A 26,267-nucleotide genomic window follows, 5' to 3' on the forward strand; every position below is an offset into this window, starting at 1 on the left:
TCAAATAATTCAAGCTGGACTGAGGTCGGGCGTCTTTCAGGAGGCTGAAAGGTCCATTACTGAACAAGCTTCTCATCTTTCTTGCAGAATTATGAATGTCGTGTGTGCCTTCAGTTTCATGTTCCTCGATTTAGGACCAGCGAACACAAAAGCTGAAAAATACCCGACTAAAGATCTTTCACAGCGTCCAGATATCAGCGTGTCCATCAGGGGTAGAAGCTTTACTGCCACAAGCAATTCATAAACACACATTTTGACAATATGATATTACTGCAGTATCACTACCAAGAGGCTCCGCCAGGGTTTGATTCGAGAATCTGAACTGGTTTTAAGCAAGAAGAAGCTTAACGGTCCATCGTCAGACCATGAATCTCATCCTCCATCACGGAACCGGAATACTTGAGTCGTTCTGGATTCATTTGTCTAAAAATCGCTTATGATCTCCCACTCTGGTGCAGAGTTTGGTGTCTGGGCCATGACTTTCTGGTTACATTGACAAAGGATCTATACCTGGTTAAGACTCTTCTCAGAGCAGCAAGGAAAACTTTGGGAAGAATGGTTTGGCCTGATAGAGGAAATAAAGACAACGTAAAGAGTTTATTATTGTGGGATTAAAGGAAGATTCATTTGTAAAAGGATGGCAGAAATTATCACTTTATCAAAAGACATTTATGGGTGATCGGGTTCATTCATCAACAAACTGACCTGTAAAACACTGAAGTCATACGGTTCCATTTCCTAACGCACATCCTTTAAAACATATCCAACCCACTTCTCGGTTCTAAAAACCTAAGTTGGATGGATTTAAGAACTTCCTGAAAAGCCCAAAAGACCCATGGTGGACTTTGCTCTTCGTCTTAATTCCAGGAACATCAGCTAGAATGTAGAACTCTCAGATGGAGTTTGATTGAGAGAAACGTTTCTTAGTTCAACCAGCACGGGACGGCTGAACAGGAATCCATCGTTCAAAGCTTCAACGCCACAAGCCAGTCATTCGGAGACCCCGTTTGACTCGACAAGAGACTAAAAGTGGCACAAAGGGTGGTTTCTTTCTAACAGGCTTGTGGTGTCAGAGAGGAAAACTTTGACTCCTGCAAGTTCATTTCGATACTTTAGTCACACCGAGTGAAAGTAGCTGGAGGCCCGAGGAAGAACTGCGTCATAAAGAACCGTGAGAGAGTTAGCAGGTGTCAAAGACGAGACACCATCAACTAGTCCGGGAGTTTAATTAGATGTTTAACAAAAGAATGTTAAGCGGTAGCTGCTTCAAACTTTTTGTTATTTTGTCTCGCTAAGCTTCTTTCTGTATCGACGTCTGAAACCGTTGCACGACAACGGAAGTCTGCGAACCCGTCACACTGTACGAAGCAAGACGGACAAAGTTTTAGCGATAACGTAACAGACCACGATCACAAAGTGCATCACCTTAACTTTCAGCTGGAGCACCAGATTGCTGCATTAATCTATAAAAAAAAGATCATTTTTGGGCAATTGTCTTGCATATACTGTGTAAATGTACTATTCAAGGCTGGTCAACCAGTATTTCCCTATTTATCTTTTATATGTCTTAATTTTCTTTATTAATAATAATGTACTATAGTGTACTATTTTCATGATTGTGTGTTCAAAAGTTTTATGGATCATAGGAGCTGCATTCAGAATCTGCTGTGTCTGTGTGAGCTTGACTGGCTCCGCCCACACATGCCCATCTTGGGAAGAGGAGGAAGTACTTCCTCTCGTGGTGCCATGTGCCAGAGCAGAGCTGCCTAATTGTGGGTGGAGTCAAAGGGAGGGGCTACCTTGATTGGGATTGGCTAAACCCCCGATGACACTATATAGGGTTTGATTTCTGATTGGCTGGTTGGAGCAACACACTTTTTAAAACCTGAAACAAGCCAGGGAGAGAGAGGACAGATGAGAGGACAGTGTAAACCACTGCGCCACCGTGCGGCCTGCCAGAATCCAGTTTGAGTTGACGTTCTTCTCTAATATGTCGTCTAAAACTTTGTGAAGGAAATTCCTCTTCACACTCAGACAAACACGTATTTCCAGCATTTAAATTTGGCGGAGCATCTCCCAGTTTGTCAACTTGACACCCTGGGAACTCCCGAGGCATTGTGTGCACAAGATCCCGTCTGTTCACTGGATCTCTCCTGATCTCCATTTGCAACTGGAAAAACCAAAGGATCAATTTCACAACATTTCAGCTTATTCTAGAGCAGGGGTTCTCAATCTTAGTCCTGGAGGGCCGGTGTCCTGCATGCTCTAGCTCTCCCAGCTTCAGCACACCTCGATCTGATGTTGAGGTCATCGTCAAGCCTGTAAAAAAGCCAAGTAACGAGGCCTGATTGTATTCAGGTGTGTTGCAACTGGGAGAAACCTAAGACATGCAGGAGCGCGGCCCTCCAGGACCAGGATTGAGAACCCCTGGTCTAGTGGCTTGAAGGCTCTTTGAGAAGGTCTGACTTTATTTTTTTGGGCTGAATCGGTCAAATGTTGTTGGTACCTTGAGCTGCAAGACGCCATCTTTGATAACCCAGAAACCCTTGCGGCACACAGTTTGATGGATGTTTATTTGTAAACATATCGACTTTGGTGTGATGGATTCTGGAAACTGCAGGCTGGAAATGAGTGGTGAAGGTCTGGTTTGATTCTCTGTGCAGACGTGATCCTTTTGTGCGAATTTATATTTCAAAGATTTTTTTTTTGTTCTGGTAGAGTAACTTGGACTCCGGAGGCTGACCTACAAGAGTAGACGGCGTGCCTCGCGGCGCTCTATTAAATAATCACCTACTCCAGCGGGCGCTCTGATGCTAAACCTGTGTCAGTTACTACTGACAGTTGGCAGCTAGTGGAGATAACCAGCTGCTCCCAGCTGCTGCTGTCATGATGTGCCAGAGGTGAGACATTGCTCCAAATGCCCAGCGCCTTCGTGCATGAACAGCACCGCAGCATCGCTGATAAATAAATGAAGTATAAGAGGTTGCAAATCATTTATAACCAAAGGAAAAGAAAAAAAAAAAAAAAGCATGTTTGTATATCTACAAGAGAATACGCCTCAATCGGTAGGGGAAACGCAGACATTCATTACCGTGTGTAATGAACTCTCTGCTTCACTGCTTTCTGCTGATCTGCCAGGACGAGTTAGAGCGAAAGAAAAAAAATAAAAATTGCTGACTTCCTCCCAAAAAGCAGCACTCCTGGTTTAAATATTATGTCTGTTTAACCCACACGTTGACAGTCGGCAGGCCACCGTGTGGGCGCGTCGTTACTTTACCGGCTTGTGATTGATAAAAACGTCAAGCGCAAAAAGAGAGAGAGAAAGATAGAGCGTAAGAGAGAGAGAAAGGTCTCCAACCGAAGCCAAACTGGCCTTGTCAAGAAACTATCTCAGTAACCATCCTGCAAGCACATCCTCTGATCAACCTGTTCAGACGAGGCACTTTCACGCCTGCTGGGGGACAAAAGGATGTGCAATTATGTGTTAGATGTTGGACGGAGCCGAGGAGGAGGAAGAGGAAGAGGAGGAGGAGGACAGTGTTATTTCAATCAGATTGTAGCTGTTAAGTCTTCCCTCGGTGGGCCTTCACACTGGCTCCTTGCAAACACCACAGATTAGAAATTAGCCATGATAAAAAAAAAAATTTAAAAGAAAAATGTAAACATCGGCATGAAGCGATGACGGTTGTAAGCTTTAAAAAAAAAAATTCTTTCCAGTGCAACCTGTACACGTCCACAAGAGCATTTTTTTCGCTTTGGAAAACAGGCTGACAGATGCAACACTTGTGTGCCGGATCATGTGTAGCGTAGCATCTATCTACACACTGCCGTGTGCCGCCACATGCTGCAGCTCGCTGTTAATAAGTGTTTCAGTCTTACTTTAATCATGTGTAGCATGTAGCATCAATACTGCGTGAGCCCCGAGACCCTTTAGCTTGTAGCATGTAGCATCAATACGGTGTGAGCCCGAGACCCTTTAGCTTGTAGCATGTAGCATCAATACTGTGTAAGCCCCGAGACCCTTTAGCTTGTAGCATGTAGCATCAATACTGTGTGAGCCCCGAAATCCTTTAGCTTGTAGCATGTAGCACGGATCGGAGTCACGCGCTGCACCTCAATGTGTCACTCGGGGGCCGTCTGCTCCTGGAGTTCAAAACCAAACTAACGGTGGTTTTACTAAATTAGTTTGGCAAAAAGTATTTCTGAAAACATGCGAGGCGAGAAATTAGCAGTGCAGTTGTGGAATTCACTGCTGCTAATTTAAACTTTCTACGAAAGTTTCGTGACGCGCCGGACTTCAACTCCCCGCGCAAGTTTTTTCAAATAAGGAGCTTGAAATGAATTTCTCGAAAGATGCGCTGCAACGAAAGCTTGGAAACGCGCAACACCACAGCTCGAAACGCGTCGCAGTGCGGCTCAAAATGAGCCAAAACGCGGCTTGAAAGACGCTGAAACGTGGCTCAAAACACGGCGCAACAAAAACTGGAAACACACTGTAACACCGCAACATAGCTCGAAAAAACGCTGTGCCACACCCAGCATGCACCGGTGCGTTCCACATAGACAATGAATGGGAAGCAGGAAATTGACAGATCATGTGGACACGTAATGCATCCGTCGACTCTGGATTGTATTTTTGTTACCTCTTGCTGCTGCGGTGTTCTTTTATAATGTGCCGTTTTTAACTTGTCCATTAACTTATTCATCCGTCCATACTTTGTTCCTTTCTTTTTTTTTAAAGTTTAATCATAGGTCGGGAGACCAGAGACACAAGCATCTTATTGTACAGTGTGATGGTCTGTTTACCGGCATACATAACCGTAGATATCTTGAATATTGGTCATAAATTGTTTTAAAATTATCGACATATCGGACATCGGTACATAGCCGTTATCGTGCACCACTAACACAGAAGAAGAGAAAGGATAAGGAGGAAGAGGAGGAGGAGGAGGGTGTCTGATCAAGAGCTGCATCACAGCATCTCAACAGAGCCAATCGACCCTAAAGCTGAAGAAGATTGTTTATAGGAGCACATGGAGAAAGAAACCAAGAAACAAAAACAAAATCCACATATTGTGCAGCATCAACCTGCTCTGAGGTTTAACTTCCTGCAAAGTTGCATTGCGGGCATGCATGCAGATGGTGGTGGAGGTTGAGGAGTTGCAGAAGCTCCAACAGTCATTTCGAGTGTGACAACTCGCCTCCACCTCCTCCACATCAATAAACGAATGCAACATTAAAAAAAATAGAATCAAAAAAATCAAATCACCCATCATGCATCCAACACATCTGTGAGAAGGAAGAGCTCACCTGGGCTCCGGGAGGATGATCTTCTTACTCGCCCTGGCTGCTGGAGTCGACTTGCTCTTCTCCATCGCCATCAAATAACTGACATCGGCGAGCACCGCTTCGAGGTCCGCCATCTTTCGACCCTGGGACGACCAAAAATCGATGGAATCAAGCGGTGCAGGAGGGGAAGAGGGGGAAGGAGGAGGGGGTGTTCGTTTTGTCTCAGTTGAGGTGGGAGGTGGAAGGTGGAGAGGGGGGGGGGTGGTGGTTGAATCAAAAAGCTGCTGCGTCCTCCTTCCTTCCTCCACCGGGCAGGAGCGACATGAAGGCGGGTGCGTAAAAAGCGGCGCGTCTCGTTCGGCGGTGCTTTCTTCACACCTCCTCCGTCATCGTGGCTTCAAACGGGGGGAAGGAGAAGACATCTGGAGTCAGCGCGGTGCTTGTAATCCCATGTAGTGCAACGATAACACGGGAGGAGGAGGAAGAGGAGGAGGAGGGAGGAAAAACGCAGGTTTCTTTTTTTTTTGCGTGCGAAACGAGAGCAGAGATGGATGGATGGATGCGCTTCACTGCGCGGCGACAAACCAGATGCAAAGAGGGTGAAAGAAAAGATCCTACAGGTCTCCGGGGACTCCTCTCCTGGTCCCGGTCGTCCCGATCTCGGTCCTGGTTCTCGGTGTGTGCAGGCGGATGCAGGCTGCTCTCCAGTGCGGCATGGAGATGCAGTTCTTATCCGTAAAAAAAAAAAAAGTAAACACCGAGCAGGCAGTTCTAATTTTAGTGGCTGCAGTCAGGAAGAAAAAAAAATAGAGTACCTTTCTCGTATTTAACTGCAGAAAATCAGATTTACAGTTTTTAGAGGATCACTTGTTCCATGTTGCAAAAAATTAAACATAAATCCTCCTGGTGAACACAAATAAAAGCATGCAGGCTGAGCAGAGCAGCCAGGACTCATGACATGATGATTTGCATTCCGTTAAAAAACAAATCCACACACACACACACCGCTGCTGTTGCTGTTTGTGTTGCCTTTTGTCGCTGGCTTCCTGTGTTCAAGAGCTCCAAATGCTCCCGATCGGCGCCTCGATCGCGCCCAAAAATACACCCGAAAAAGACGTTAAGAGGTTTAGCACCGGGCAAGAAGGTATAATCGACTAATCGCACGCTAAATCCAACACAAGTTCTGGCGAGAGCTTAATTTAGCCTGCCGGCGATATGGACTCTGGGGTCCGGCTGCGCTCGTGCTACGTTAGCCGCCGCGCTAGCTCGCAGAAACCCAACTAATGCATGAATTTCTTTTTTTTTTTTTTTTAAGAGTTTAAAATGCTTTAAAATGTATTTTTTTATTATCCCCCGCTCAGTTATTTATGGCCCTTTTTTAAATAGGGGCTGGGGAGAGGAGATTTTGCTTTAATAAGCTAACGGCTGCGGGTCGCCTCTGATTGGGGAAGTGTGTGGAGAAAACACTCCGCCGCTGGAGGAAGGCAGTCCGGGTAAAAAACGGTCAAAAACACGGAGGGAAAACCCGCAGGAGATAATCCATGACTTCGGCCGGAGAAGGAGGGGGCGACCCTCCTCGCTTCTGGAGACCCAGCGCAGGGGCTGCCGACTGTGGGCTGACGGTGACGCTGACGGTGGGGGGCGGGGAGGGAGCGCTGCTGGTCAGCGGTAGTTAGGCTGCTTGTTAACCGATAACTTTTCACCCCTCGGCCGGTAAATAAACCCAGCGATCAGGTGCACGGATCTCCCCTCCAGCTCTGCCTCGTATTTAGATACAAGTCCTCTCACGATGCTCAGTCTTCTCAGAAATTGTTTAAAAAAAAAAAAGAAATAAAAACCGAGCAGGTCGTCGTGCTCCGCGCCAGCAGCTCCGCGCGAGAGACCGACTCCTGCCTACCAGGCTGATCCGCGCTGAGGGAGCCCACACTCGGCTGCGAGGGAGACGCCGTCCGCCCGCTGTCTCGGCGCGCGCCAACCCGCCTCGTCGATGTCGTAGCCGGCTCCGGGCGTGTGGGTCAAGCGGTTCGCCTCCCGGATCCAATATGGCACATGTTTAACGTGAAGTCCCCCCCGGTTCTCCGTGTTTTTCTGTGTTTTCTGCCTCGCACTGTGGCACTGCTCGCTCGCTGCTTTGTGGTCCCACTTCCTCCCACTGCGGCGCGGCGGACAGCCGCAAAACCCGGAGCGGAGTCTGGAGCCGGATCGGAGTGGAGCCCCGGAGCGGAGCCGATCCAGGGGACTGGACTCGGACCGCTTTACCAATAATAATCACATTTATTAAGAAATAACTGTATTAATACGAGAATCAGAATAGTTGACAATGTTTATTATAACTACCTTCGCCAACGCCAGGTTGGCCGAGAAAGTTATGTTTTCATCTGTGTATTTGTTATTTATTATTAGCTTATTTATTTATTGGTATGTATGCATGTATGTATGTATGTATGTATGTATTTCACAGATTATTGCAGAATCTACTCACCCGCAATGCATTGACTTTTCAGGGATGATTTGTCATCATCCCAAAACCAGTCGATTAGATTTTGAGGCAATATCTTGATTTTGCCTCAATGTCTTAATTTTCTCTCTAAATTTCAACAGATTGTCAATGTAAAAATAAAACACACGATAAACTGTATTTTTATTTTTGATATTTTCTTTTACTACTTTTTCAAATTTCCAAACATAAAATTAGAAAAAAAAAAGCCTCCTTCATTTTGGTTGTCTTTCATGTGTTTCTCATTGTTTGACTACTTTGGCTGCTTGTCAATAAATCGGTGTCATTTTTTCTAAAGGTTTTTTTTTTTGGTCTTTTTCATGTTTTTATCAAACAACACAAAACACACATACAATTAACCTGCTTTGGATTTCCAGTAACTTTATCATGTTTTCCTGGAACCAAACACACCAGTTTATGTGGTGTAATATCCCCCCCGGGGGGGTAGTGGTGGGTGGTGGGAGGGGGGGGTGGACCTTCAAGTCTGACAACATGGGAAGCAGCAGATTTAACACTTTCATTTGTTCTTCTCCTCCTTCGAGCTGTTTCCGTCTCTTCTGATCGTTTATTTTACCCCACCCGGGGAGCAGTTTTCTGGGTGTTCTGCCCTCCCTGTTCTGGTCTGATGCATTGGAACTCGTTTTGGTGGAGATGCAGCGCTACCCTCTGGCTGCAGGAGGAACTGCAACACATCCTGCAGGCTTCAGCCTGTCAGACAGTATGCAGGGCAAAGTGAGGCCTTCTTCTAAATATAAATACTTTTTAAAGAGGATGTTTGTTTTATAAGCACTTTGCCTTTTATACTTCACTTCTAAACATTTTTCTCCCAATTACTGACTCAAGTTTTTATAACATATTTTCTTTGAAAACACACTGAATCCCTAAGCTCACTAAAACTTTCTGACTTTTTGAGTTGGTTTTGAATTGGTTGAACTTCTCATATTTGTTATGAAAGTATGTTACAATCTTATGATTATTTTTTTACACAGTTCCTCATTAAAAGTGTCTTGTTTTTATAGATATGAACATTTCTATGAAAATGCCATAAAAGTCTTTCTTAACGAATATTTCTAATTGGAAATTTTTCATTTTAAACTGCGATTGCATCGATCAAACACATCGATCTTTCACGGTTACAAAATGTTACAAAAGACATTTAAATGATAAATCGACCGAAAATACTCAAAATCTGTACTGGTTTGGTCAAAACTTCATTGTTGACATGTTTCAAAAATCAATAGCAAAAAGATCAACAACAACACAAAACACACATACAACTACATTTTGCTTCATAGTTGATTTGAATAATTTACAGAATTTTCTTGAACAATTCAGTTAAAATTCACTTTGAAATAGTGAAAGACAATTTTTTTTTTTAAAGTATTCAGGCTGTGAAAAAAAGTTATTGCGTTCATAAATTACATTTATTCTTGTTATTATGAAATTTGTCATTTTAATAGCAAAAATTTTTCAAATTTTACAGCTTGTTTCATAATTTTACTGGATAATTTGTTATTTTGAATCTGCTTGTCTCATTTTTCATGCTTTGACTGGAAATTGCATTTTTACCTCGTTGCCACAAAGATTGTTTTCAAAAAGTTCTACCTCGGGAGCAGTTTTCAGAAAGTTGTGTTTTCTGTGACTCCTCAAACCGTGGCTGTAGTAGTATAAAATTTCACTGTTTCTTTCATAATTATCTCGTAAAAATCCCCATTGTTTTCACTTGAAGGCGTTGTGTAAACAGGGCCGGACCTTTTGATGTTTTGCACACAGTTTGATAAAATATGAATAATGTGGTCCAACAATTGAAGTAGCTAACTTTTAGTTTTTTTTCCGATTTGGTTGTATTAAATGGCAAAACTTTGCTTTTGCCAATAAGTTTGCATGAGAATCTGATCGGCCCTCCAGGCTGTGGGACCACAAACTTTAAACGCTTGACTCCAGCGAGAGAAGCAGACACGTCGGTCAGGTTTAAGAAAAACAGTTTATTCAGCAGAGGGTGAAAGGTGAAAGGTCACTCGGGAGAAGGGAGAGAGGAGGGTGGGGGAGGGTCGGGGGAGGGGTGGGGAGGGTGGGGGCGGTGGGGTCCCGGCGGGGTGGAGGTGGTTACTGCTGAATGCGGCGGATGGACTGGATCTGAGGGGTCTGGCAGTGGGAGCCGAACTCCCTGAAGTGTTTGTACTCCCCGCAGTGACGGTCACACTCCATGATGTACTGGTAACCACGGTAACCGGGGTACTGGTAGCACACGAAGCTGAGGAGGAGGAGGAAGAGCACGCGTTGAGGTGTCGCAAGAGATTGCAAAAGTTTCTATTTCCACAGAGACGGCGGGTGGGGGGGGGGGGGTAAAAAAAAGTGGAAGTTGGGTGGGGGGGGGGGTTACTCACGCTCCGGACTGGATCCTGAGAGAGCCCACTTCGTTGTTGCACCAGCCCATAGCCTGGAGGGAGGGGTAGTCGTCGCTCAGCTCGCCCTTACGGCCCAGGAAGTTCTCACGCTCGTAGATGGTCATACGACACTCTCTGTGGTTCTGCAGGGGAGGAAGAGGAGGAGGAGGAAGGGTTTAAAGAACAAAACAAAACAAAACAAAACAAAGGGTTCTGGTTGTTTTTCTGGTCGGACTGCCGCTTCGCCTCAGATAAACTTTCACTGTCAAACAGCTTCTAAGGCATCGCGTCACACAAACTCACTGGTATTTAAAGAGATTACAAACTAAAGTTCCTGCAGTATCACCCCCCCCCCCACCCCGAATCCAGGTGGAAGGTAGGTGGTTGATATGGCCACGAGGTGGCGCTGTGGTTATTTAAGGGAAGGTTTTCTGTCTTGGTAAGGATCATGGGAATGGTCCGGACCACATAGTGGAGCAGCTACATTCTGTTTTTGAGCAGAATCATTCAGTTGATGATTCAAACATGAAATCTGGTGTAAATGTACATGTGACATAAAAAAAAAAGTACTCGCCAATAGAAATTCAAATATGGCCATCATTTTTCAAAGATGGCCGCCAATGCATGGAAAACCAAGCCATAGGAAGCGCTCCTTTTTTCTTTGTGTAGAATAACTGGATTATTTGTATTTCTGAGGTTTTCAAATTAAAACAAGTCTGGCATCACGGAGCATAAGAAATCCTCCAGAAATATGATTTCTCTGCCTAAAATCAGGTTCAACAGGATTTATTTTGGAAAATAAATCTTGGACTCTGGCATATGTTGCATACAGCCGCCTCTTGGAGGCCATCTTGGAAATAGCTGCCATGTTGGATTTTGAAGTGGCGAGCACTATTTTCTGAAAGTCTCCACTGTGAAGATGAAATTGCTCCATATGAGGCTTCCTGAAGTTAAAATGTATTCGCCACCCAGGGTTTTTTATTAAACTAGGTAAGTCCTCCAGTGTCGTTAGCCGTGTTTGGACTCACGGCACAGGCGATGGGTCTGAAGGAGGTCATCCTCTCGATGTGGTAGGCGTTGCTGCCTCCGAAGGCGTCACACTGGGGGTACTCGCCCCTCTCCAGCACGAACTGCTGCCCCTGGTAGGAGGCGTGCTCGTAGCCCACCCAGCTGCAGGGGAGAAAACACACGTCAGCATTAGCAGGGTTGAAGGTGGTGGCAGCAGCGGCGGCGGCGGCCTCGGCGGGCGGCTGTGGTGTGTTGACTTACGCGCCGCTCTCCACCTTCAGGGAGCGAACGGTCTCGAAGCCGAACTCCATCACGTTGCAGCACTCGGAGGTGAACTCATGGCGGCGGCCCTGGAAGCACTCCTCGTCGAAGACGATGATCTAAGAGGAGGAAGCACAGCGGCGGCGGCGTTACAGAGGGCCAGACGCACCTGTCAGGACGTCATCAGGGCAAAGCAAGCCCTTCCACAACTCAAAGTAATCAGATCAGTTTTTGAATTGACAAAAAAATGAAAAATTAACACATTTTAAGTTGTTTTTTTATATCATTGAGAAAACTTTGACCTTTATCTGCAATAATAAAGTTAAAGGTTTTTTAAGAAAAGATTCAAAGATTTACTGAAGGAAATAAATCAAAATTGTAACCCAATCATTTTTGTAAAATTTTATGGGAAAAAAGATGCATCCTTCAGAATAAAACAAACTAGATTGCAGAGAAAAAAAACTGAAACTGAAACTGAAACTGAACAAAAAGGTAAAACTCTTGATGTTTACAAGTTCGAAAAAAATGTTGAGAATAAAATCGTACAGGAAGAATTCTAAAATTTGGGAAAAGTTGTGAAAAGTGGAAAAACAGAATAATAGATAAAAGCGCACTGCAAACGTCAACAGTAAGATTCAAACAGTTTGTCAAATAATTTTTGTTCAATTAATATGAAATTGATGAAAATGTAAGGGAATAACAGCTTTTCCACTTTACATCTTTTATATTATTGTACAACAGCAACTCCAGTTCTCACAACATTTCTATGTGTTTAAATGAAGTGTTAAAACCTTTTTCAAACCTTGTTAAAAATATTCAAACTTTGTTACAACTTTTAAAACTGAATTAAAACTGAATTAAAACTGAATTAAAACTGTATTAAAATTGTGGTAAAACCTTGTTAAACCAGTGTGAAAACTGTTAAGATCTAGATAGAACTGTACCAAAACCTTCTCAAGATAGTGTTAAAATCTTTTTAAAACTTTGTTAAAACTTTGTTATAACTTTTAAAACTGTTAAAGATGAATTAAAACTACATAAAAACCTTGTTAAACCGATGTTAAAACTGTGATAAAACCTTTTTAGAAATACCTTAAAGCTGTTAAAACTTCAATAAAATTTCAGCTGTGGATAAATTTATGTTTGCATTTGGTGTTTTTCCAAAATCATTTGAAAGAATTTTCTATAAAATTCTTTTATCACAAATACGGTTTTCAGGATGTTGTTATTAAATGGCGTTGTGACTATCTAAGAAATCAGGGGCAGTACAAATTGATAAATGTTTATAATTCTCACAGAACAGAGATTAAATATGGAGTACCACAAGGATCAATTCTAGGCCCTCTTCTCTTTCTCATTTTAATAATTGATTTTGTTGCATTGACCTTCGTTAAACCCGTGTCAGCTTTGATTATTAATTCAATTGAATTCTCGCAGTGTACTAATGCTGATGGGAGGAGCTTGCTCACCTTCCAGTGGCCGGAGAACTTGGTGCAATGGTGAGTCATCTTGTCTGGAAAAGATGAAATGGAAAAAAAAACTGATCATGAAGCGAAACAGCCGTAACAAAGTGCATCAAAAGTGAAAAAAACTATTAAAATGAAGCTCATTTTCCAGAAGTAAACGTGAAAGTTTAAACTCTTGAGCATGTTTGTCTTTTTAAAATACTTCTCCCAATGAGGAGAGAAAGTAACTTCCTTACATAAAACATATAATTAAAGAAAAAAAAACCTTTTTGACTGAAGTTAACTTAATTCGCGAGGCGTTTACTCATTTGAAGCCACTTTACTGTCAAAAAAAGTCATTTTAATTCAGGCAAATTTAGAAATAAAGCTCGAACTTAAAAGGAAAAACTATAACATGATGACAGAAATCTTGAAAAGTACTGAAAGGAGTCACAATGTAGAGAAATGAGTGAAAATATTCTGTTTTGAGGATTACATTTATAATGTAAACAACAAAAGTATATTGTATATAGTATTATTGAGATTAAAAGTGGCAAGAAAAGTCAAACTGATGGAAATAAGTTAGAATCTTCACTTTAAAATATGAGTTTGAAAATGAAGTCAAAATGTTCAATAAATATGTTGAGAATCGAACAAATTACTTTACAAAAGTTTCACTTAAAACATGATTAACTGAAGAAAGAGTTTCAATGAATAAGATCAAATGTAAAAGTTTCTACACAAAGTGAGAATAAGCCAAAAAAATGTGAAGAAAACAACATTAAATCTGTCAGAATTACATGTTACCTTTGAGTAAAGGAGAAATATTAACAGAATAGTGTCAATCAAGAGGTTAAAAGTTCTATTTTCAGATTTAAATACTAGACAACAAAGTAGAAATGTTATAAAGTTGACATTAATCTTATAGATTTGATGTTGCAGCTGAAATAATGTTAAATACTGAGAAGTTCAATGGAAATATCTAAAATTAATAAAGACAAATAAAGATAGAAACGCGGTACAAATGAGTCTAAATGAAACATTTTCCTGATAAATCTGACATAGTGGGCAGAATTCGTTTTATAAATCTGATCTTGTTCATTTCAAAGTGTCTTTTTTCCCTGGAATAATGAGCATTAGCAGGGAGATTTAAAACTGAAGCTGAAATGACGTTAAATACTGAAAGAAAACCACAAACAAAGTGACATAAATGTGTTAATTTCAGTAAAAGTGACATTTAAACCTGTGAGTAAAGGACATCTGTTAAACTAAATGTGGGGAAAAAGAGTTTAAATGCTGAATATTTGAATGAATTTGAAATGAAGTTGAAGCGTTGGAATAAAAAGGTATAATTATTGAGATTAAATGAGACATTCGGACGTTAGAATAGACAAACACAGTATGAATGAATCGTTGCAGGTTTTCCTCGATCTGGTTGAACATAGAGTGTTTGAGAATGTAAAGAGAAAAGCATCAGCACTCAGATTTAAAATAGAAGCTTAAAAAACGTCACATATAGAGAGAGAAAACTGAAGAGCAAAGTAAATGTGTTCATTTCTGTTGATTCAGCGATTAAAGTAAAAAACGATGGGGGGAATAAAGAGTTGAAATGTTCTATCTTTAGAATAAAGTGTTGGGATAAAACGATATTGAGATTAATTAAGACATTTAGATGTTAAAGTGAAAAAGAACCTCCAGAGTGAAATGTTGCTGTTCTGATGAGATCTGGTTGATTTTAAAGTCTCTACATGTTTGTTTGAAGGCTGCGACCCCCCCCCCCCCCCAGTCAGGTCCTCCTGCCCCGGCCCTCTACCTGCCCCGGCTGAGTGCAGGGGGGCAGTGTGGTGCAGTGTGATGATGATGATGATGGTGATGATGATGATGATGATGATGGGGCAGCAGCAGGGACTCACCTCGGTTTGATGCCCTTCGGGTCGTTGCTGCCGTGTGAGTGAGAGGAGCCACGCGCCCCCACCCTTTTAAAGCCTCCCCTGGCAGGGGGCCATGGCTGAAAGCCCCGGCTCAGCAGCAGGGAGGGGCCTGGAGGGGCCACCTCCACCCCCCCCCCCCTTCCCCTCCATCGCCCCTCCATCAACCCACCCACCCCACCAGCCACTTTTTCCTTTTTTTTTTTTGTCCCCGCTCCGACAAAAGCTGGTTAATCTGTGGAGGGAGCAGAAGTGCAGACGCCACATTATCACTGCAGAGGATGGACGTGGACGTGGAGGAGGAGGAGGAGGAGGAGGAAGAGGAAGAGGAAGAGGAGGAGGAGGAGGAAGAAGGAGTAGTGTTCCCATCACTTCTCCATTGAAAAAGAGTAGTTCAGTTTCTCCATAAAATATCTGAAAATAACATGAAAACAAACAAACGTGATCAATAAAGTTTGTACAAAAAACCTTTTATGATGTTTCATTAGCAACATTCGTGATTCTTTATAAGAAAGTTTTTCGAAATTCACATTATAACATTAAATATAGACAGTAAATACAATATGTGTGTGTGTGCAGTGTCATTGGACTTTTCCAAAAACTAATTTCAGGTTTTCAACGTCCCGAGCAGATTTAGTCTGAATCACGTCGGTGTTTGGAGGCTCGTGAGCTCGTGAGCTCGTGAGCTCGTGAGCTCGTGAGCTCGTGAGCTCGTGACGTTCACCACAAACTGGACAATGTCTGAGTAGTGACCAACATTTATTTATTCTTTGCTTTTGGTCTTTAAAGGAGTTGAACTTTTGAATTCTACACAGTGAAACTCACCACTTTGTACATCAATAAATGTTTTATCAGCTCTTCTTTTTTCATCAGTTGTTTAAAGTTTAAAGTTTATAGCAGGAGACAACGACTGCAAACTTATTATATCATATCTACATACTGAATATATGATGACCACAGCGTGTGTGTGTGTGTGTGTGTGTGTGTGTGTGTGTGTGTGTGTGTGTGTGTGTGTGTGTGTGTGTGTGTGTCCTGTGATAGACTGAAGACCTGTCCAGGTGTATCGTCCGATTATTTTAGATCGACTTCAGTGTTCAGCGTTACAATAAAAATACACATTTCCTTTTTAAATTATATTTTTTAATCTTAATATTGTGTAATAATAGAATAAATAGTAGGAGCAGATCTTTCCTCCCAACTTTGATATTCCAGATAAAACTTGCATTTTCTCCTCCAAATCTTCTATTGCTGCATTTATTTCTTCTTTTCTGAGGATTTATGTATTTATTCCATATAGTTATTTAGAGTTTTATTCCAAAATGGATCAAATTTAGTTATTCACCTCAAGATGCGATACTTGACAATCAAGATTATCCTTGCAATGTTTCTACAGCTTCATTGGAGTTCACCCGGGATGAAGTCAGTCAAGTGGCTCTGAGTTGGAAAGACAGTGAAGCATGGCGGTGGCAGCATCATGCTGCTGCAGGCCAATGTCATCTTTACAGTGAAGCACGGCGGTGGCAGCATCATGCTGCTCCAGGCCAATGTCATCTTTACAGTGAGGCACGGCGGTGGCAGCATCATGCTGCTCCAGGCCAATGTCATCTTTACAGTGAAGCACGGCGGTGGCAGCATCATGCTGCTCCAGGCCAATGTCATCTTTACAGTGAAGCACGGCGGTGGCAGCATCATGCTGCTCCAGGCCAATGTCATCTTTACAGTGAAGCACGGCGGTGGCAGCATCATGCTGTAGGGATGTTTTTCTGATGGAGGAATTGGGAGACTATTCAGGATAGAAGGGAATAAAATAACAAAAAACAATATATGTACAAATACAAATTTCAATGAAACAGATCTATAAATATTTATACAGCTTTATTTTATCTCATTGTAATTGAGCCAGTAGTTTTTTTCTTGAAGTCGGTTTTGCATTGGGAGGCGTGCCACTCCATGACTTTAAACTTCACCTTGTCCATGAGTGAGAAACAAACTTCAACAAAACACTTTAGGGAGTTTAAATACGATCAGTGTGTTTTGTGACGTCTAACATTTGGTTTGTTTTGGTTTGTAGAAACTTTTAAAGAACAAATTTATCCCATTTTGACAGTATTTTTGCTGGAAAATGGTAATATCTGTTACTTTGGTAATTATTGTTGTTTTAATGCACATCTTATTGCACATAAATGACATTGAAAGTATTTTATTGTGTTGCAGGATTCCTCACAGGAAGTCATAGTAGCTATATATACTTGACCCTGACTCATAAATGATCAACACTCAAGAGTTCAACTTTTTCAAATCACAAGTGTTCCTAATGAACATTTTCCCACTGGTTCAAGAAGTAACTTTAACTGTAATCAGTTACTCTTTTTTTTTTGGTTTGTTTCATGTCCAACAACAAAAATCTGAAAATCTCCCGGTGTTGCATCATTTATTCAACCGAGAAAATAAAAGCAGTTGTGGCTGAGAGTGTTTTCTTCAATATACGAGGTGTGTGTGTGTGTGTGTGTGTGTGTGTGTGTGTGTGTGTGTGTGTGTGTGTGTGTGTGTGTGTGTGTGTGTGTGTGTGTGTGTGTGTGTGTGTGTGTGTGTGTGTGTGTGTGTGTGTGTGTGAGTGAGTGACAGCGGAGGATCTGGGCAGCAACATTTCCTTTACGGCTTCATAAACTGAGAATCTTCAACTGAATTCCACCAGAATTCATCACTTTTGGTTCGAACCCGACGCTTCATGTTATTATTATAAATATCTAATATATATTGTTGATGGTAACAAATACCTTCAGAGGTAAATTTCATCAGAATGTCGTTTCTCTTCAGGCCTTAAAATCTACTTTGATGCAACCAAAAATTCTTCCTTCCAAATAGAAATGACTGATAAATTGATCAGGTTAACAATCTGAGGCCACATTTACACTTCCTGGGTTTTTACAAAAACTGATATTTCCCTCTGTACCTTTATAAAAAAAAAGTCTTCATTCACACGGACAGCATATCCACCTGGCTCAGAGCTGCTATGAGCAGCCAAACCTGTAGGGGGCAGTGTAACGAGAAGCATGAAGCCATGATAGCCACCTCACGAATTGTGACACAAATATGAAGCTGCATGAACTCAGAGGCCACGCCCCCTCCCCACAGCGACAGAGGTTTTTCCCGCTCACTCTGGCACACGCTCTTTTCTATTCTAAATTTTGGAGATATTTCTCTCCATGAATTCCCGGGACGTTTTGGTGTCCTTATCGGACTTTAACCTGATGTTCTAAAGATTTTCAGTCGTCTCACCTCCTCCGCTGGCGTCCATTTTGTTTTGCGATACGGAGCGCCAGCGAAGAAATTCCGCCACTTGTTCGTTGGTTCTGTCCGTTCTGGAGTGTGGATTGGCCCTTAGCGATCCGTTAGCAGCGGTGGTGACACGGGTTTGTTACAGTTTCACTAAACTCCTGTTTACGGTAGAAGGAACAGCCTCAGTCTCAACTTGGACCCGACGTCAACATGAAAAATGTCCGTCCGTCTCTTTAGTTGTGCGTCTAGAAATGAACGTGCCGCCACCAGGAGGTGACCAAGACATCGACGGGCGCACAGCCGGGGTCAATCACACTCCCAAAGTACCTTCAGGGGTTCAACCGCCGCTAAATCTCACCTCAATAATTCGTTCTCATCCACAAAGAGACAAAACCCCCAAAAAGGGTTGAGGTTTGAATCCGAGTCACGTCCACTCAGATTACACAGCGGGATTACTTCACACCTAATCTGCACATATCAAAACAGTTTAATCCGGCCTGCGTGGTGGAAATAATCACAGCCGAGGTGAAATAATCCCGTCGTAATCCGCCGGCGGTAATCCCTGAATTATCACCACGAATCGTCTCCCCGAGGTTTCTGAGGGCGTTAAAGAGGGAAGTACATGTTTTAGGTCGTTTTTTATTGAAAATCAAGTTATTGAATGAAATGAATGATTACAACAGGAAGAAAATCTAAATGTTTCTTAAATCTGAGTTTACAAAAATCTATGGATTAAATTCTCATTAAAAAATACCAATAAAAGATAAAAGCTAGTCAAATTGTAAACAATTAAGTTGTTAAAACGCAAATAAAAACGACTCACTTGAAAGTTTATATGTTGTAAGAATCATGGGAAGCAACCAACCAAATGAAACCAACCAACCATCTAACCAACTAACCAAATGAAGCCAACCAACCAACCATCTAACCAACTAACCAAATGAAGCCAACCAACCAACTAACCAACTAACCAAATGAAGCCAACCAACCAACCAACCATCTAACCAACTAACCAAATGAAGCCAACCAACCAACTAACCAACTAACCAAATGAATTCAACCAACCAACCAACTAACCAACCAACCAACCAAATGAAGCCAACCAACCAACTAACCAACTCACCAAATGAATTCAACCAACCAACCAACTAACCAACCAACCAACCAACCAAATGAAGCCAACCAACCATCTAACCAACTAACCAAATGAAGCCAACCAACCAACTAACCAACTAACCAAATTAAGCCAACCAACCAACCAACTAACCAACCAACCAAATGAAGCCAACCAACCATCTAACCAACCAACCAACCAACCAACCAAATGAAGCCAACCAACCAACCAACCTACTGAAACCAAACAACCAACTAAGCAACCCAATAACCAAACCAGCCAACCAACCAACTAACCAAATGAAGCCAACCAACCAACCAACCAACCAACCAACTAACCAACCAACCATCTAACCAACCAACCAACCAACCAACCAACCAACACATAAGTGGGAGAAAAACACTGAAAAATGGTAAAATTAGTTCAAATAGAATGAAGCATAATAAAATAACTAGATAAGAAAAAGGCTTGATTCTCAGTTGTACAATAAATGAAGAATAAAATCAATAAAAATTTAATAGTTTAAAAAAAAAAGGAAATACACACAAAATACATGTAAATAGGATTTTTTTTTAAATCAAGTAAAACATTGAAGTGACAGAAAATAGAGAAAACCTCTTAAAAAAGCAGTTTATTTTTTTAAATGAAAGAATTCCACATTGTTGACAAACAACCAAATAAATTAATTAATAAATAAAAATGATGTCGTAATGAAACATAATTAAAAAAAAGACTCACAAAATAAGAGAAAAACCAAACAAAGCACAACATACTTATTTTGGTAAAAACACAAATACATCTTTTTAAGTCGAGATAAATGGATTGAAAATGTTGTTGTTTTCCAGTTTTAGGGGGAAATTGAACTGATGTGGGGAAAAAAAGAAATATGGCAACAAAAAAACCATTAAAATAAAATAACATTTTGAAAACTGAAAACTGTTGAAATAATAAAAATAAAATCCCCCAATTTTTTTTTTTATCTAATTAATCAAAATAGACAAATAAATAGTGTTTAAATAATTGGAGGCAGACAGAGGGCCGAGGGGCCGAGCCAGTCGTCTTTTGTTTCCCAGAGCTAAATAATGTGTTTGTGTGCTTCAGAGAGAGAGGATTTGCCTCTTTGTGTCCTCGGAACCTTTGCATTCCTCGTCCCTGCATGCAGCTGCAGTCCGGCGGCCCGGCGGCCCGGGACGGTGTGCAGAAAAACGCCTGCTCAGGGCTTTCCTTTGACTCTGAAATGCTTACAGGCAGGGGGGGGGGGGGGGGGGGGGGGGGGCGTTTCCAGGCTGTGCCACGACCCGCCGGCCTCTGCTCGGGCCAACTGTGATGACGAGGGGGGTTTTATTGTGCGGTGAGCCTCTGCCTCTGGCCTTTGCCAGGGTATAAAAACCCGGGTGGAGCCTGGAGGGGACCAGCACGAGCCAGCATCCCTCACACGGCACTCACCAGCTAGATTGACGCAGGTAAGGACACCCAGACACCCAGACACCACACCCAGAGCCAGAACCCCCCCACCCCAAAAAAAAATACAACCCACAGAAGTAGTGGTGTGCAATACTGAAAGATTTGGTATCGATCCGATACCAAGTAAATACAGGGGCCATTATCGCTGATACCGATACTTTTAAATAATCAAGGTTAAAGCAAAAACTGTTAAATCTGGATGAATTCTCTTGACTTTTAAAGTCTTTTTAGGATTTTTTTCAAACAACAGTAAAAAAAACGAAACTATTTTCTCTCATAGCCTACATACATTAGAACGTGTGGATATTTTTTTCTTCAATAAACAAAATGTAGGAAAGTATCCCTCCAGAACAAATTAGAACAAAATATTATTTCAGGTAGATATTAGCGATATTTGGATCGAGCCGCCTCACTGAAGCCCGGCAAACCAAAATGAGGCAAATCCTTGAAAAACCTCCCCTCCTGTCACTTCCTCTTCACCCCAGAACCTCCTTCTCTCCCTCCGCCAGACTCTCCTGAAGCTCCTCGCCATGTCTCAGACCGCCAAGTCCGCCTCCAGCCAGGGCACCGACGCCAAGGACAAGGGCGCCCCAGCCCCCGCCGCCTCCAGCAAGGCCACCAAGACCGGCGAGCCCGGCATGGGATCCTTCAGAGTGAGTCCCAGCCGCTGCTGGAGCGACCGCACAATCTGCATTTCACCGCTTCCAAACTTCTGGTGCCAACAAATTACACAGAAAAAGCCACAAGCCGTTTTTTTTCCAGTCTAGAATACAAAGAAATTCTCAATATAGGTACTGAATATTTGAAATTTTTCAATTTTACCTTCAGAAATAATGGAAAAAGCTTCTTTACTGCGTAAATATGCAACTCAGAAGTTTGATTTTTTACTTTTTATGCAGTGATTTAGAAAAACTGCCTTTAAAAAGGAAGAATTTCAGTCTACTATATTACTTTTTGTTGTATAAATGACACAATGGATGTAAAAGTTTGAAGAAAATGATCAGTTATCGGTGGAAATTGAGCCAAAATACCCAAGAAGGTGTAAAATATGTGTCATATCGTTGATATGCACACTTTTTTTCCACCAGAGTACATAGAGTACAGAGGTCTGTTGATGATATTAATCTCCTGTGGTGACGTCATCAGAGGAGCACAACGAAATCCTCCCACTTTGGGGGTGCGCCCCCTTGTGGGTGATTCTGGTTTGAACAAAGAGCCCAAACTAAACAACTCAGCCAATTTCAAACTCCAGATTATCAGGCAAGTTTCAACTGAGAATCCAACACCAATATACAAGTTTTAACAAGGAAACGTAGGATTTCCTGGTGACGGCTCCTTTAAGAGAAACTGAGGTAGCATTAGCCTAGTTAGCTATCAGTCGCTAATCTGCTTAAAACTGACAGAACCAATTGGAATTTGCTAATATTTCACTGGCTTTACAATAAAACACACAATAAATCAAATATCAAATTTTAAAAACATGCAAAAGTTATTTTGTTTTCCCGGAAATAGTAAAAATATAAACTACCGCGGTAACAGTAGCCTAGCTGACCGACCGCTAACAGTAGCTAATCTACTCTAAGTTCTATACTTCTAGAATGTAAGAAGAAAACACCAAACACCTCACATAACTTGACAAGTTAACTAAAATACAATTAAAACTGTTGAATTAATGATGATTCCTTTGACCCAAACGGCTCTTTAAACCAAACGATTCATAAAACTAAACACAGGCTCACTTAAAAATAAAACAAGACTCTTTAAAACTATTTCAGTCTTTAAAACAGACCTGGACTCTTTAAACGGTCCTGAAATCAAACCCACATGGTCCAAGATTCAATTTTAAAATTTTAATAGTTTAGTTTTTTTTTACAGTGAGGCAGGTTTGAGTGTGTTGCAGTGGTTTCCCAGGTGTGTGTGTGTGTGTGTGTGTGTGTGTGAAGGTGGTCTCCTGACTGTGATGTGCTTTCAGATCATGCTGTTCGACCAGGAGAACTTCCAGGGCCGCATGATCGAGGTCCAGAACGAGTGTATGAACGTGTGTGACCGTGGCATGGACAGAGTGCGCAGTATCATCGTGGAGTGTGGCCCGTAAGTACACACTCAATTATACCTGAACTCAACTCTTATATTTCACTTAATGTAGGTGTTTCTATTATTTACTTTGCATCATTTCTATAGTTTTATCATCATAGTTATTCCAATATCCAGAAATTAAATAATCCAAATCAGATTAATTTTCATTATTCCTTTATAACTTTATCAAGTTATATGAAGTAACAAGTTTCATAGGAATGAAAAACATTACAAACAACAAAACAAAATTTTTTCTGAGAATTTGCTAATATACTACTTTCTATTTTTACTGTTAAAACAACTTGTTTTGAAGACGATCACCTTCACATATTGACTCTCAGACGAAGAGCTTCAGGGACACCAGATCCAATGTGACAGAATGAATTCATCCAACTTAACTTCAAACCTCATCGACTCCGGTTCAGTCACTTTTCAGAGTCGAGAAAAAACTTGATTTCCAGAATCCCTGATCTGAAGTTACCTTCTTCTACCCCGCCTCCTCCTCCTCCTCTACCTCCTCCCTCTTCCTCTTCCTCCCCCTCCTCCTCCTCCTCCTGCAGCTTTGTTGCCTTCGAGCAGACCAACTTCCGTGGGGAGATGTTCATCCTGGAGAAGGGCGAGTATCCTCGCTGGGACACCTGGAGCAACTCCTACCGCAGCGACTGCCTCATGTCCCTCAGGCCCATCCGCATGGTAGTGACGCTCACATCCCACAATGCATTTAGAGATTCATAATTTATAGCTTACATTAATATATATCCTTCAGATTATATCCAGCTGCTCCCGCTTGCTCAAGTGCGACTGGATGCTTTGTGCAAGAATGAAAATCTATTTTTATATTATTTTACACCATAAATATGTTCATTTTAAAACCACAGAGCCTAAACTTAAGTCTCTAATTCCAGTCAGCGATGAGCTGAAATCAGTTTTTTTTTGCAAGAAAGGTTGACTTAATAGGTCCTAAAACACTTTATCCCTCTTTTTCACAACTAATAAGGAATTTGAATCACAAATATGATATTTTTTCACCTTAATAATCACATTTATGTAATGTAATATCAAATGTAATATTAATATAATTTTTTTTACCTAAATTTATTTATTGTAAATTGATATCGCATTTAATATAAATATAAATTGTTTTCACCTAAATATATTTATTGCAATGTAATATTAAATGTAATAATATAATTGTTTTTTTACCTAAATATATTTATTGCAATGTTTTTATATAGTTTTAAGCAATTCTGTAAAAAAAACAACATTTACACATAAAATCATTAAAATGTTTTAATTAACTGTATTGTTAATTTAAAAAAAAAAAAAAAGGGATTTGAGGCTACTTGGAAATAAACCTGCATTATATTTCATAGCAAACCCAACACTGCCCCCTGCGGATCCACAGTGGTATTGCAACATAGTGAACCCGACACTTTCCACCCTACAGGACAGCCTGGAGCACAAGATCTGCCTGTACGAGCTCTCCGACTTCAAGGGCAACAAGATGGAGATCCAGGAGGATGACGTGCCCACCCTGTGGGCCCACGGCTTCTGCGATAGAGTGGGCAGCGTGAGGGTCCCAGGAGGAGCGTGAGTACCCCCGAAACCTCAAAACAGACGCAACAACATCGCCCGATTTAAAATAAACACAACAAATTAGATTCAAATCAGGTTGAGTTCGGGATGGACGCCAACAGGATAGAAACTGACCTCATTGCACTGGTATCGTTCCGTACCGATACCATCATATGTAATCGGTTTCATCGATACTTGGGCCGATCCGCCCGCCACTACCACAAGGACCTCCCGGTTCTCTCGCATTCAGTAGGAAACATAAACCTGTGCATGTGAATCCTGTGCATGTGATTGGTCCTGAACGTGTGGGCGTGTCTCCTCAGCTGGGTGGGCTACCAGTACCCCGGATACAGAGGCTACCAGTACCTGTTCGAGTGCGGCGACTACAGGCACTACAACGACTTCTGCGCCTTCCAGCCCCAGATCCAGTCCATGCGCCGCATCAGGGACATGCAGTTCCACCAGAGGGGATGCTTCACCTTCACCTCCGCCAGCAAGTGAACGGGCCCCGCCCTCGCCACCGCCGCCGCCACCGCGGCTCCTCTCAGCTTTTTATCTCTCCAAAACAACAACCGAACACCCTCTCTATGATCTCCAGTCTTTTCCTGAATCTCCAAGCAACACCGAGCGCCGCCTTCACTTCTCCATCCTGAAGGAAAGACAGACTGAGACACACTGGACGACATTAAGTGACTTTTTATGGTGCTAAGAAATAAACATGTTGTGAAAGACATGAACCTGAAGCCTGATTACATTTATTTATTCACGCTGCAGATCAATTATCCTGTTTGAATGATTCTTTTTTTATCCATTTATCCTTTAAATTGATGGTATTAAATGGTTGTTTGCACTTATTCTGAAAAACAGGGTTAAGTTAATTTTAAAAGCTAAATTTACAGAAACTTGTACTATCATGTACTTGGGTAGTTTTCTTTTTCAAATTAAAGAGTCTTTTTTTTTATCGGAAATATTGAAAGACTTAAACTATTAACACTTGTGCTAATTCTAATAAGAATGTGTTTCTCAGTTTAAACTGATATTTTTACTTATATAAAATAACTATAGAAGTATGTGTTAAAGCTTGACAGTAAAAATCTAAATACATCAGAAGGGAAGCGACTGACAATAGAATATAGAAGAATGAAAGATCTCTAATGGTGCTCTTTAAAACAATATGTAATGACACATGCAACCTTAAAAATACACAATATTGCAACAAAGAATTATAAAATTACTCTAAAGAGACGAAAAAAAACTTCACAAAATGATGCGAAAGTCGGAGATAATTATCATAGAAAGATAAAAATGAGAATTTATACCAAACACACGCTAAACAATAACTGTAAAGGCAAACAAAGTGATCATAAAAACATTAAAAAAAAAACTCAAACAATACTAAAGTTGAAAAAACGATGCCAAGTAATCATCAGTAGACATTAAATAAATCCAAAAAGGTTATTAACTTGTTTGAAAATGCTGTGAAATGATCCCGAAAAGACAAGATTATTATCGAGAGTGAATAAATCGCCACTAGGAGAGACACAATATTCATTTAAAGATACAAACTGAATTCTAAGAGGCATGAAGTGATCATGAAGGGAAGAAAAATTATCATAAAGGGATGCAAAATAACGTTAAAGACACATAAAGAGCACAAAAAAACTGAAAAAACCTTTAAAATAAGATGAAAAGAAAGAACACAGGCAAGTAAAAGTTCACAGAGATGCATCAGATAAACACCAAGAGGCACAAATAGACCGAAAAGTGATTAAATCTCTACAAGGAGACACAAAAATAAATTCTAAAAGACACAAAAAGACAAAAATCACAAAATAAAAACCCTAAAGTGACACGTGATCTCATTAATAATGCCCAAAAAGCTGCACAATGACCACAAATCAACACAGAATAACAATGAAGACACAAAAATCGACTCAGAAAAAC

General features: G+C 41.3%; 3 protein-coding genes across 3 annotated transcripts in view; 1 reads left to right on the forward strand and 2 right to left on the reverse strand.

The window, feature by feature from the left end:
- Positions 1–7,444, reverse strand: part of grk3 (G protein-coupled receptor kinase 3) — a 61,081-nt gene extending 53,637 nt beyond the window's left edge. The window contains exon 1 of the mRNA XM_080476784.1: positions 5,311–7,444. Within this exon, the coding sequence (XP_080332910.1) occupies positions 5,311–5,423 (113 nt within the window). The 5' untranslated portion in view covers positions 5,424–7,444. The remainder of the gene's footprint in view (positions 1–5,310) is intronic.
- Positions 7,445–9,892: 2,448 nt separating this feature from the next.
- cryba4 (crystallin, beta A4) lies at positions 9,893–12,950 on the reverse strand (the record flags this gene model as incomplete). Its single annotated transcript, XM_080476278.1, has 5 exons — positions 9,893–10,040; positions 10,174–10,316; positions 11,202–11,343; positions 11,443–11,561; positions 12,912–12,950. The coding sequence occupies 5 exons, from the start codon at positions 12,948–12,950 to the stop codon at positions 9,893–9,895; spliced, it is 591 nt and encodes a 196-aa protein (XP_080332404.1).
- Positions 12,951–20,580: 7,630 nt separating this feature from the next.
- crybb1 (crystallin, beta B1) lies at positions 20,581–24,824 on the forward strand (the record flags this gene model as incomplete). Its single annotated transcript, XM_080476280.1, has 6 exons — positions 20,581–20,671; positions 21,182–21,325; positions 22,645–22,763; positions 23,309–23,441; positions 24,196–24,338; positions 24,647–24,824. Exons 2-6 carry the CDS (start codon positions 21,203–21,205, stop codon positions 24,822–24,824), a joined length of 696 nt encoding a protein of 231 aa, XP_080332406.1. The 5' UTR covers positions 20,581–20,671; positions 21,182–21,202.
- Positions 24,825–26,267: the final 1,443 nt, after the last annotated feature.

This window comes from Lipophrys pholis (genome assembly GCF_963383615.2).
Source record: "Lipophrys pholis genome assembly, chromosome: 12".
Taxonomy (NCBI): Eukaryota; Metazoa; Chordata; class Actinopteri; order Blenniiformes; family Blenniidae; genus Lipophrys; species Lipophrys pholis.